Here is a 14255-nt window from a genome sequence, read left to right on the forward strand (position 1 = left end):
CACCTCCTGGTCAGCCAGCAGCGTGTTGTAAATTAAGATTTGATAGTATGTGCTAGCTTACCGGTGCTAATTCGGAAACTAGAATCTCACTCCTACCTAAAAGCTCATAACCATGTGTTTACCCCCAAATACATCACTCATCAATCCTCAAACTAGCGATACCTAGCGCTTGATCTACAGAACACATTTGAAAGCTGTTTTCACATGCCCACACGCTCATAAGGTGATCTGGACAATTTTGAGGTTAAACTGTGAAGGGTCCCTCCCTAAAGGGATGCTTCAATTATTTAGACACTTGCGTTTGTTTTGAGAAATATAGATATCTCTCATGTTGTTGATATAATAAATCTATACAATATTGATCTATAGCTAATGTGTGTGTCTGTCTGATTTTGGTTACATCCATCAGCCTGCCCAGCCTTCTCCAGATGTTTCTCATATAAACTGATGTCTTCTGTTGTATTCAGAGCATTATTGACAACGTTTGAGCTCTGATTGCAAAAGTCTAATTGGGATTATTGGGACGCACTGAGAATCTTTTCTCGCATTACTCAGCTATAGTCTCTCCCAAGCAGTTAAATGTGGACATGGCATATTTGAGCAATGCTATGACTATATATATATATATATATATATTTTTTTTTTTTTTTTTTTTTTTTTTTACTGTTTCAAGTTTTCAGAATGTTCTTTTTTTTGCACCTTTCGAAGTGTTCTTAGTGATGCGTGGAGACCAGACCTCATTATGTAACATTGCAGCAAACCCTGCACCATGAGTTTCCAGTGTCTGTGAACGATTTCTTCTGACATCTTATTTATGAGCAGATGTTTTTATGTTCAGTGCGTAGTCTTTCACATGTGTGTTTGTGTGTGGTCTCACAGGGGAGCTGCAGGGTACAGACGGCCCCCTTCAGAAGAAGCCTACCAAAGATGGCGCCCCCTGGCTGCGGCCCAAAGAGTCGGCCGTGAGGCAGCACCACAACGACATGTTGTTGAGGTTGAAGCACAACCGTCAGGAGGACGTTATGCCCCAGCTGCCCCCTAAGGTCAGTGCCATCCTCTATGATACCCTCCTTCGTGAAATAATGAATTAATGTGAATAAAAAAATACAAATCAAGTTGCTCCACAGGGTAGATTAAACAATGCACACGCATTCAGTCGGGCACCATGATGTTGTGGATAGAATTAGAAATATATCAGACATAACATAAATAAAATCAACCCACAAAGCAACAGTCACTGTATTTGCCTGGACTATTCTACAGTTATGACAAGGGGATACATTTATTTTTGAAAAGGAAGAAGAGAACATATCAATTGATAAAGGCTGGAGGCATCAATTCAGTTTGTCTTTTTTACAATACAGGACAACTGATGTGTTTTTTTGCTGAATACATACTACCATGTCACTGGCTCTGTGTATTGTAGACGTTATAGAACGGTTTCCCAGTCTTGCCCTTGTGTCTAGTAGGTAATCGGGTCAGTAGTGACCTCTGTTGACATAGTAATTGGTATGGCAGTGCCCCCTTCTGGACACACACACGCACACACATACACAAATTGCACAACAAAGGGTAGAATATGTGCTGAACAGTAACATTGTATTATCCTTTTTGTGAATTCAACCCATTTTCTGTAGTCCTAGATATTGCAATTGACATATTAATGTCATATCTTCACTATCAATTCATTTCTATCCTATTATGAAGCTTCCCGAACCAGAGAATGACACACAGTGTATAGACAATTCAGCTTTGAAATGACCACCGTAACACACCCCTGGTTAGACGAATTCTACACAAAATTCATCTGGGGTCCAGTCGATGTGTATGTTGTTAAGTATCTCCCAGCGCAAATTGAGTGTGGCTCCGGGAGGGCAACGCTGAGGAGCCATAAGTGTTTCGACCAAGGAAACAATGACATACATGCCCAGATTTTCTCCCTCATTTAACTCTCTGTGTCACGGAAAGAGACCATTATAGACAACAATGGAGATAATGCAGTAAATGGGGTTGGGCAGCAGGGTGGGGGTGAAGGTATTTTGGTGGAGAGGGGGTTGGTGTTGCGGTGGTAGAGTAGGTTGGGTGGTGGTGGTGGTGGGGGTGAAGGTATTTTGGTGGAGAGGGGGTTGGTGTTGCGGTGGTAGAGTAGGTTGGGTGGTGTGGTGGTGGAGAGGGGGTTGGTGTTGTGGTGGTAGAGTAGGTTGGGTGGTGGTGGTGGTGGTAGAGTAGGTTGGGTGGTGGTGGTGGTGGTGGTGGAGAGGGGGTTGGTGTTGTGGTGGTAGAGTAGGTTGGGTGGTGGTGGTGGTGGTGTGGTGGTGGAGAGGGGGTTGGTGTTGTGGTGGTAGAGTAGGTTGGGTGGTGGTGGTGGTGGTAGTGTGGTGGTGGCGGTGGTGGTGGTGGTAGTGTGGTGGTGGTGGTGGAGAGGGCATTGTGTGTGGCGATGACAACCAAGTGACAGGCATCCCCTCCATTTGTAGGTGGTGGTTCTCCTTCTTATTTAACTTCTTATTTAACTTCTTATTTAACTTCTTATTTAACTTCTTCTTTACAATGTCTGTGAAGGGGTCGCCATAACCTGTGGATTTACATGAAAGTGAATAGTGCAGAATAGATTACTGTATCCAGATAGTATAGGCACGTATTCCAAGATTCCTCTAAAATTACTGTATGCATGAATGTTAGTTATGGGCTGCATAATGGTAACAAAAGGTGAAATAAGACCGATGAACCTTGTGTTGCTTTACAAATCACTCATAAGCAAATACAGCTTTTACCATCACCGGTCGGTGATGCAGCCAGACAGGATGCTCTCGATGGTAAAAGTTTGTGAGGATCTGTGGGGATATGCCCAATTTTCTCAGCCGCCTGAGGAAAAACAGACGCTGGTGTGCTGACTTGATGACTGTGTGGGTGTGGAGTTGACCATGTTAGATCCTTAGTGATGTGGACACCAAGAAAACTTGGATCAGATTAAATAGGGTTTCAGAGAATAGGGTACGCCGTGGTGTATATCTCATAGCGAGATGTCGAACCGTGTCAACTGAAAGAAAACATTATTTACATTGAATTCTTTTATCAATAAACATGTTGTACATGCTGTCCACAATGTGTGGCTATCTACCGTTTTGTCTTTGTTGCAAGCATAGCTTTTGTGGTGTTTTTTCAGTAAAGAGTTGAGCTGGAATAGGTGAAAATCATTGAGCACACTCCCCTGGAACACCCATTGCAAATTGTATACAAACCTGTGTCATACCACGACACTCAATATTAGAAAGTGCTTTCGGAACCAAAATGGTGTTTGTCACTGAAATATTTCTGTCAAGAGATCTCATTCCCTGATCGCTACTGATTTAAACATAGTCATTTAGAACAATTAGAAAGCTTGAATGTTACATCCTGCACCTTTAACACAAAACGTTAGTCCTGAGTCTTAGTGTGCCCAAATCCCCAGTAAAAATTCCTGTGAGAACTAAAATTTTGTCAACAAACAAAGAAGACTACAAAAGAGATTGGTTATACATGCAAGTGCAACATCTAGATTGATAATCTGCAGGAGGTTTGGAATTTCTAAAATGACATTTTCGTGCTTAATAGAGCAAGATGCTACTTGCCTCGTTCTATCTCCAAGTTGAGCAATCGTGGTTGCTGGACAATAACTAAATAACAAAGGTAAGCTCAAAAACCATCTGGATTGACTTTCAACGTGGGAAATATATCTAAAAACCATCCCTTTAAATCTGAGGTCTGCTAAATTCTTATGATACCCTTTAGATAGTATGACATTAGCTTATTAATGGTTTATGAAGTATCCTTTGGGGCCGTTTGGAATGTCTCTTTTGTCTTTGTCCCTTCAGACCCCCTGTCAACAGGAACTGGACAAGGTCCTAGAGGAGATATCCACCATGACCTTCCATGACAACAGAGGCCCGCTGGAGAACCTGTACCAGCTCAAGTTCCCCAACTGTGACAAGAATGGCCACTACAACCTCAAACAGGTAAGCTCCACTGTTACCAGGACGGGGGCAGTGTGTGCGATTGCTCATGTTTTTGCTCCATCCGAGCATTAACATACCTGATAAGCTAATTGTGATAGATGAAGAAGGGGTCAGTTTCCTGAAAGCATTGTATCTTATGGAGTTTTTTTTCACAACCCAACTGTGAAGCCACAATGAACCCAACTGTGAAGCCACAAGAGAGTAAAATGAATGTGTGTGAAATAAAAAAAAATGATAATATACATTTTATCTGTCCACAAGACCTTTTTCTAGACATCTGCAGGCTTTTTAGGTGCGTTTTAAAGTGTGACCTGACCATCCTTTTTGAGGATAGTGGTTTGTACCTTGCAGCGAAGCATCTGTAGTTTGGCTGGTGACATTCTGTGGATGGTAGTCTCTGACACATTCATGCCAACCTCCTGGAGAGTGTTCTTGATCTGTGGGACAGTCGTTTTGGTTTTCTTCTTAATTATGATGAGCATTCGTCTGTCATCCACTGTGGAAGTCTTCCTTGGCTTACCATGCTGTTTCCAATTTATTTCTGAGCTCACCAGTGCTTTCTTTCCTTGTATTGATGTTCCAAACTGTTGATTTGGGTAGGTTTACGGTTTTGGCGATGTTTCTGATTGATTTTATCTGATATTTCAGCCTCATAATGGCTTCCTTAACTTTCATTGACACCTCCTTGGTCTTCATGTTGACAGACACCAATAGCAGACTGCAAAGGCAAACGCAAAGCCTAGAATCAATACTAGACATTGAGAGCTCTCTTATGACTGCATAAATGATGTGACGGAACATACCTGATGAACCAGAAACCCCTGTCAGGCCAATTGTGCTACCCCTTTTGGGTACCCTGAAATAGCCAACACCAAATAAACCCACTTCACATGAGAGAACAACATTGCAAAACAACAGCAGCTAGAGGTCAGCTTTGTCCCATCCTTGTTCCCTTGTAGTTTTACTGTTTGTGTTTAGATATGGAGATAAGTCCAGCCCTCAGCCTACAGGTGACATGTCAGAGGGTCATTACATTATTCATACTGTCCAAACACTAGCTCTGATCGCTGATGCTTTTGCGACATTCATGCAGTTTGTGTTGGTCAAATATCCATAATATTATGTCTCTACCTCACTACTGGCCTATTGTGGCATGCCTCGGGTGGCTGAAGTGTGGTATCCAAACATGTCAGCCCCTGTCATTTATGAAGAAGGCTAGTTGTTAAATGTTTTTGCTTTTCTAATGGGATTGTCTTGCAGGATAGTGATGAGATCACATGGTTGTAATTCAACAGCAGATCACCTTCTGGTGTAAAAACCCTGGAGATGAATGACCAAAAACTACATTTTAAGTGGTTTGTCAAAAGCCAGGAAATTTGAAATGAGCAGCACCACCCATAACTAATTACTTCAAACATGTACTCACCCCTGGACAGGTTGTTTAGGATTCAAAGCTCCTCTCAAACAGCCTAATTCATACTATTCAGAGTGATAATGCAAATTCATAAAGGTCAGACTGCATACAGAAGAATATGTAGGCCAGTGTTCCTTTGAATAGGTCTGTTGTGCCCAACTAAAATCTATCAGTCCTAAAAGTCAATCCTACTGCTGATTTGGGGGCTTCTGCACCCCTGCTTAAGACAAAAAGATGAGGAAACACTGATGCGTTTGGTGGTTTACACACAATGTACTGTGTTTGTATATGATAGAACGTAAGCCTGTCCATATTCTAATTGTGATTCTAACATGACCAGACTTATTGTGAAACAGACAAACATATAAATATATACATATTTATGCCTACACAGGCAATGATTCAAAGTCAATAATTGTTTGACATAGAAGTGATGTGGACTCTCCAATGATCTGAAAAAGTACTTGGGTAATTTAATAGGGAAATATTTACGGACCGTTTCTTCTTAGCTTTTTGGTCCTTATGGGTGGTGGTGCTCATTTTTAAATTCCTGCGTTTGCGGCTTTTGACAAGCCATAACTTCTCATTTAAAATGTAGTTTTTGGTCATAAATCAACTATGTGCACTGGTAAAGAGGTCAACAGAAAACAAATATAAAATTACTGTGAACAAACTGTTCTCATTTCTGTCGTGTACACAGAAGCGCGCACGCACACACTGAGGTGGTGAAGCCGTTTGCAGACAGACTGTAGCCAGTCTACGGGAGAGTTTGTTTACGTTACACAAAGTCGAAACAATGGTTCCCAACAATAATTTTTCGCAAGCTTGTCCTTGATGCAGGACCCACTTATTTTTAGAAAGGGTCAAAACAATGATATGACACAGAGTGCCGGCATCCTGAAAATACACCAGAGGGCATTTCACTTGAGGTAAAATGAGGACAGAAAGGAAGCGAGAGAGAGGGAGATTAGGGGGCAAACTCTGCATTGTTTTGATGAAAACGCTCAGCTCCCGGGGCTCGAAAATGCCGCACCTCCACAATACTTGATCCATTTCGTAGTCACATCTTGTTCCACTCTCATAATTACTGCTTAACTGTCACTTTTTGTTCTTTCTCATTGAAGGAAAGAAAAAAATGTAAAGTCTGTTTTTTTTCCCCTCTCCCCTCCTCTCTCACTATACTCTGTGTCCGCTTCAATTATGACCTCATTTAGGAGAGGGAGAAGGGGCTTGGTGGGGGGTCCAGTCTGGTGGCATGTTGAGGGGGGCGGTGATAAGGGGTGCGTGACCCTGGGGATGGGCTGTTATTGGGGCACCGCGCCCCACCCTCAACCTAACCTTACCTCACCTCGTCCAATCACACAGACGCCCTATTACCAACGCCCTCATACATCCTCACCCCTCCCAACGCCACATCTCTGGCTACATCCAGTTCTTCATTAACCCGACATGTCCGCCGACGGCCAGAAGGGTGAGTGCTGGTGCTTTAACCCAGATCATGGCCTCCCCCAAGGTGCGCGGGGACCCCAGCCGCAGGGGGGCGATGAGGGGTGCGTGACCCTGGGGATGGGCTGTTATTGGGGCACCGTGCCCCACCCCTCAATCTAATCCAATCGCACAGATGCCCCTATTACCCACACCCCCCACCCCGCCCCACACACACACACACACTCATCTCTGGCTATATCCAGTTCTTTATTAACCCCCCACCCCTCCCCAACTGTGTTCCAGTGCAACATGTCCACCCACGGCCAGAGGGGCGAATGCTGGTGCGTTAACCCCTCCACGGGCATCCAGATCACAGCCTCCCCCAAGGTGCGGGGGGACCCCAACTGCAGCCAGTTCGTGGAGGAGCAGGAGCCTCAGACGACCAGTCCACTGCCCGCTGCTGGAGCCCTGCTGAAATAGAGACACTTTTAGAGTGCAGTGGTGGAATGTTTCAAAATGACTCAGGCCAATTCAGCCAATCTGAAAATGTCTTGTGCATGGGTTTCTCTCTTTATAGGTGTTTATGTTTCAGTGTGTGGGAGAACGGTTTCTGTGTGTGTGCGTGTAAGCGCGTCTGTACATGAGTATTTTGTCGTGTGTGTGTGTGTGTGTGTGTGTGTGTGTGTGTGTGTGTGTGTGTGTGTGTGTGTGCCTTTGCCCCCTGCTATTCATAGGTTAGGTGCTGCGAGTGGCTTGGATGTCTGAGTTTATGCCATGCTAATCATGGAGCTGTCATTGCATCTGGTTCAATCAGCCAGCCTAACCTCCCATTTGTGCAGCTGCTTGCCTCTGTGCCAACTTCCATATCTATTTATTCAACCTTTCTCTCATTACACCAGCCAATATGTGCCATGGACTTCCCAGAAAGCCCTTGAAATATAAAATATATTTACCCTACTAATGATTGACATATTTTGATAATGCAGACAGTGTTGTTACTCAATCTTGAAATGTTATATAAACGTACTCTTATTCATCAATGGCAGGTATTAACAAGTAATGAAATGAGGAACATGTTTTTGAGCTATCATGTTTGTTCTATTCTATTTCTGACGCACAGCGAAAGTATGGTAGCAGATGTGTGTTTTACCGAACTCCTGTGTCGCATTTGATATGATGCCGATGTGATGGAACCTAGGCATGAGCTCCACGGTGCTCCAATACATGTTCAGGTCTCAGCCAAGGTCATCCATCGTGTGAGTGTGGTTCACCTTAACCACCTCTGTTACCCTAAACATGTATGAGAAGATGTACGGCAGGACAAGGAAGGCTAGCGAGCTGCAGCTGCAACCCTTTTCTTAGGCACTCTTCAGTCCTTGAGACCTGTTAATCCCACCCCCCCCTCCCCCTCCCCCCAGGTTGAGTGTATTTTGAATTTTAATTCATTCAAAACATACAAAACTGCCCCCCCCCCCCCCACACACACACACACACACAGCCATGATTTGTTCTTTGTGTCAATGTCACTCAATGTTGTTTGTTTGTTTGTTTGTTTGTACCAATAAACAACATAACCAATGGTCTCATCGTTCCTTTTGAGGAGTTCAATGGTGTCCCACGGAGTGACTTAACTGAAGACACAGTTGACCCAACCAAGCTCCCCTCACCCTCCCCCAACCCTCCCCTCACCCTCCCCTCACCCTCCCGTCATGTCTCCCCTGCATCTCTCCTCTCACTCTTGTAGTTCATCTGGCTTTCCCCTCATCCATCCATCCCCTCATCCATCCATCCCCTCATCCATCCATCCCCTCATCCATCCATCCCCTCATCCATCTCCCTTCTTTCTTTATTTGCTGTCCTCCCTTTCTGTCTCTCCTTCCTCTTCCTCAGTGGTGACTGGTGACAACAGTGTGGTGACTGTGTTATTCCCTCCCTGGTAGAGTGGAACATCACTGGAGACGCCCAAAAACGTGTGCAGCGCTGTAACACTGAGATGATAATGCAGATATTTGGCTGTCGAACTTGATCCCACTGTAATAAATTGTTCATTATTTCACTTTGCCCAACATCGCCGAAACTGAGAGTGTGAAAAGATGTGCTTTTTTCAAATGATTTATTTAAAAAAAAAAAAAAAACGTTTTTCAGTTATATTAGCTACTCGTCATGTTAGCCACGTTATTCGTACCAGCACACGTCTCAAAATACAAATATTTAATCATGCAAAAAAATGCTAAAATACCTTTATTTACTGGTCTACTTTGGAGCTTCCAATACAAACTTGCTATGTTTGTCCCCAGACAGATTTGTTGTCATGGTATTCTTTGATTATGATGCAATCACTTTACCAGCGTATTGTTGCACACACAGAAGGCAACGGGGGGCTTCACCAATACCCACACACACTTCTATCCATGCCCTCTGGTGCTTTGCTGCATCCTGCCATGTGGACATGGCTTGTGGATAGGACAGGATGGGACGGGACGGGGGGGGTAGAGGTTTGGCAGGGAGCTGGGGGGTGGGTAGAGGTTTGGCAGGGAGCTGGGGGGTGGGTAGAGGTTTGGCAGGGGGCTGGGGGGTGGGTAGAGGTTTGGCAGGGGGCTGGGAGGAGTGGTGGAGGTTTGGTAGGGGGCTTGGGGGGTGTGTGGTGGAGGTTTGGCAAGGGGCTGGAGGTTTGGCAGGGGGTTTGGGGGTGGGTGTGGTGGAGGTTCGACGGGGGCTGGGGGCTGGGTGGAAGTTTGGCAGGGGGCTGGGGGGGATGGTGGAGGTTTGGCAGGGGGCTGGGGGGGGCGGTGACTTTGCGGGTTACTAATGAAGTGTCGACAGAGGGAAAGATTAGGACACAGGGCTGACATTGACAGATGTGATACTAAGTGGGTTAAAGTGCCTATAAATAAACGCAGGTTTGCAAATGTATGCTCGCTATGCCAATGCCGGGCCTATACACACACAGACGCGTGCACACATCGTACACACACAAGTGAAGCAGGGGTTGGTTGGAGGAGGTTCCTGCATTGGGGTCTTACTTCATCAAATCCTGCCTCTGGATTTCCTGGATGATTGGGGGGAAAAAACCACCAATCATTGCTCACATGATGTATGTTTAAATTCATGCATTCACCAAAACACCTTTACAGTGTAGCACATAAACAAACTCTCCTACAGTGCCCAGTGTCAGAGACAACCAGCCGCAGAATACGTCACCAGCCAAACTACAGAGGCTTCACTGCAAGGTGCAAACCACTAGTTATGCTCAAACATTACAGTTTGCTAAAAAGTATGTAAAAGCCTGCCTGTAGAGGTCTGGAAAAAGGTATTGGTCACGGCTTTTCACTGTCCTGGCGCCCCGCTGGTGGAATGAGCTTCCCACTACTGTCAGGACTGCAGAGTCACTTCCGATCTTCCATCGTAGATTGAAAACCCATCTCTTCAGGCTACATCTTAACAGTCCCTCCTAAAGACCGCTTCACCCTCACTACCCCCCCTATACTAACCCTAACCCCAACCCCGAGACCTCTTCTCCCCTGCTACCCCCCTGTACAAGTTCTCTCCTGCTAATAAAATACATTTAAAAAAGAAAAAAAGTAGCCTACTGGCATTACGACTGCCTATGGCCCCTGGTGTGAGCATTGATTACTTTGTCTTATAATAACTGTTGGATAGATGATTCACTTACTTAAACAAATGTATTGTTGTAAGTCGCTTTGGATAAAGGCGTCTGCTAAATGCCAATGTAAATGTAAATGTAAATGTAAATGTATTGTGGACAGATGAGATTAATATTGTGACTGCAAGTCTGTGAAATATGGTGGAGGGGGTGTTATGGCTTGGGCTACCACTACAACTGGCTAACTTGTCTGTATTGATGATGTAACTGTTGTACAGGCCTGGAAGAGCATAATCAGAGAACATGCCCAGCGTCTAGTGGGGTCAATGGGTCGCAGACTTCAGACAGTTATTGCATGCAAAGGATTTTCGACCAAATACTAAACATGAGTACTTTATTTGGACATTATATGATTTTTTGGATACCTGAAGTAGGAGGATATGTTTAAAAAATGGTGTACTCTAAATGTATTTGACACCAGAGTAATTGTTTGACTTCAAATCCAAACTGTTGCTGTTTTGGTGCCCTGAAATAGGGATAAAAGTGTTCTCATGTCTATATGGTGAAACCAATATGTACACAAATATCATCAAATAGAAGCTGAGAATATGTACTTTAACCTCATAGTAATTGTTTGATTTCAAATCCAAACATTTGGAGTGTATAACTAAAAGAAGAGAACATGCTTCACTGTCCCATTACTTAGGCAGGGCTCTGTCCCATTACTTAGGCAGGGCGCTGTCCCATTACTTAGGCAGGGCTCTGTCCCATTACTTAGGCAGGGCTCTGTCCCATTACTTAGGCAGGGCACTGTCCCATTACTTAGGCAGGGCACGGTACATACTGATTCCAACATTATACACTCACTGGGCTCTGTACATACTGATTCAACATTATACACTCACTGGGCTCTGTACATACTGGTTCCAACATTATACACTCACTGGGCGCTGTACATACTGGTTCCAACATTATACACTCACTGGGCACTTTATTCTAATGGCTACTTCCAGCATGATAATGCACCATGTCACAAAGCAAAAGTCGTCTCAAACTGGTTTCATGAACATGACAATAAGTTCAGTGTTCTTCAGTGGCCTTCCCAGTCACCGGATCTGAATCCAATAGAACCCCTTTGGGATGTGGTAGAACGGGAGATTCACAGCTTGAAAGTGCACCCGAAAATTCTGCAGAAATTGCGTGATGCAATCATGTCATCATGGAACAGAATCTCAAAGGAATGTTTCCAACATATTGTGGAATCAATGGCACAAAGAATTGAGGCTGTTTTGAGAGCAAACGGAGCCAGTATTAGTATTAGTTAATTAGTACTACCCAGTATTAGTATAGTGTTCTTAATAAAGTCTCAGTGAGAGTATGTTCTGGCTGTGTGCTGGAGGATTGTTATTTTCATAACATAATTAAGACCCAAGGTATCGATTGAACAGTGCCATAAGTACAAACAGCTGTTTACAGGTCTCTCCAGAATACCACCACCCCACCCATGACATCAAGTCAAACATGCCAAGATGCCCACCGAGCTATCAACGTTATGATTTGCAGCTCAAATGATTAAAGGCATTGACATTGGTGTAAATGGAGTCTCTTTGGTCTCCTGGCCAGAGCTGTAACATACGAGACTGCGGCTGATCGACCCTTTAACCTTATGTGTATGCCAGCACGGTGGCTGTCCAGTCACAGTTTATCACTGTCCCTACACATGTGCAATTAAAGGGGAACCCCAGTGGAATATGGAACATTATTGTTGTTCCTCAAACTCCCCGACTTACTGGTAGTATAGTATGTCCCATATGTCCACCAGTGCTTCCCTTTAAAGCTATTTGTTTCACAGGTTTGTGTTTCTGTAATTCTTTGCAGTGGCTGTGTGATTTCCAGTGCTTTGAGGGGAAATTCTGGGGGATATTGGCAGTTTTGCTTGGTTTCCTGTATAGATATGTGTGTGCCCTCAGGCCCTGCACTAAATTTAACGGTAGTTTGAGCCTGGCCTAGTTTGAAAACAAAGCGAAACCAATCCCTGTGGTTTTGGGGTATATTGATTTGTCAGAGAGGGTAGTGTGTGTGTGTGTGTGTGTGTGTGTGTGTGTGGTATGTACGGTGTGTGTGTTTCTGAGATGGGAAGAGTTGTGTGTATGTGTGTGTTGGCACGTGAAGGAGGATGTGGCTGGTGTGTGTGTGTTTGTGTGTGTATGCATGCATGTGTGTGTATATGTGTGTGTGCGTGTGTGTGTATATGTGTGTGTGTGTGTGTGTGTGTGTGTGTGTGTGCGTGTGCACGTGCGCGTGCGTGCACCATGCTCAGGGGGCACAGGGAGAGCGAGTGTTTGCCATCTGCTGCAGAGTAAAACTGTCAGAGCCGGTCTCTGTTTGGTGAACCTCACTCTGGTGACAGGGGGAACTGTCTTAAGCAAAGCTAATCACCATGTGCCATGTCAGTTCCATTCACAGGGCACTCCTCCGATTTTTATTCTGGTGCCTGTTTGGTTTTAGGTAGCTCTTATTCAACTGTTGCCAAGCTCAAATCCATTACCGTTTGTTCTGATGAGAGCCAGCTGTGTTTTGGGATTGTAAGATCTCGGGTTCCATACATAGCATAATTGATACAAGTCAAGTCTATTCAAGATTCAGGAAATAAAAGCTGTCTTCACTATCCATTGACCGAATTTCAGAGTGTCTCCTGAATCCACTGATTGATAGACCCTTACCCTGCAAACAAAACACATAACATAAATAAAAACATATGGGTACACAATAATCTCGACATGGGGAATGGGGAAAAGGCAGTGGGGAGGGGGAGTTGTTGATGGCAACCATATGCAGCTCTAAAAAGGTGGGTCTTGAGGTTAGTCTTAAAAATGGTAATTGTCGTTGACCCCCTAACAAGGGCAGGCAGGCAGGCTATTCCACAGAAGTGGTATTCAATTAGAAAAAGCCCTGCCTCCAGCTTCTTTCTTCTTGATGCGGAGGACGACAAGCAATCCGGCATCTTTCCATCTGAGGGTGCGAGTGGGTTGGTCGGAGTTGATCTGAATAAGGTCCAATTAGACACTGAAAGTATTTTCAAGGGGTAAGGGTTTATTTTATAAATAAGACCATGAATAACATGCAGTCAAATGTGAAGTGCTGATGCTTGCATAAAACCCACCACAAATCACCAGTTTTCATTGTTCATGAGACATAGGCATGTTGCAATGAAGTGACTGAGGGTGGGTGGGTGGGTGATGGTGGGTGGGTGGGTGAGTGACAGAGTGGGTGTAAAGCATTATTGACAAAAATGTTAAATAGATTCTGAGGTTCCAATAATATACTGTACATATTTGTCCATTTCATTTGTGCAACAAACGTTTACATCTATGAATTTAGGAATGGCAAAATGACAACGTATCATTTATTTTTCAGTTCAAGGATCAATCTTAGTGCTGAAGATGATGCGTTACAAGAGCTGTAAACTGAGGACACAGAAGACAGTGAAGAAATCGTTCCCCCACGAGCCAAGGCCCAGTGCTTCAGATGCCTCAACCCTCCAAACCCTCTGCAGACGCTAGAAGCGAATACCAGCTGAGACCAATCTGGGACCAACTTCTGAAGATGTTAACCAAGAGCTGTTTGAGATGATGAAGAAGCCAATCCAAGTGCCCATGAATGATGAGGATGAGACATTCACATTCAGCCTGGCGCCAGAGCTCAGAAGATTTGGAAGGAACAAGGGACGTCTGAAAGTGAAAGTTCTATCATTGATCATACACTGGGACGAGGAGCAGGAGACACCACAACCACCACCACGATGGCCCAGCAG

At 44.4% G+C, this 14255-nt stretch overlaps 1 protein-coding gene across 1 annotated transcript; it reads left to right on the forward strand.

Moving 5' to 3' along the window:
• Positions 1-3896: 3896 nt before the first annotated feature.
• Positions 3897-7355, forward strand: igfbp2b (insulin-like growth factor binding protein 2b). Its single transcript, XM_083682504.1, has 2 exons — positions 3897-3995; positions 7141-7355. Exons 1-2 carry the CDS (start codon positions 3903-3905, stop codon positions 7315-7317), a joined length of 270 nt encoding a protein of 89 aa, XP_083538630.1. The 5' UTR covers positions 3897-3902; the 3' UTR covers positions 7318-7355.
• Positions 7356-14255: the final 6900 nt, after the last annotated feature.

Source organism: Argentina silus, assembly GCF_951799395.1.
Source record: "Argentina silus genome assembly, chromosome: 12".
Taxonomy (NCBI): domain Eukaryota; kingdom Metazoa; phylum Chordata; class Actinopteri; order Argentiniformes; family Argentinidae; genus Argentina; species Argentina silus.

What these genes read in the sequence shown, in the direction of transcription:
- igfbp2b (XM_083682504.1), top strand. Translation starts at nt 3,903, where the DNA reads ATGACCTTCCATGACAACAGAGGCCCGCTGGAGAACCTGTACCAGCTC. An exon ending in GCCACTACAACCTCAAACAG is followed by an intron (nt 3,996 to 7,140) that starts GTAAGCTCCACT and finishes ACTGTGTTCCAG; the next exon opens with TGCAACATGTCCACCCACGG.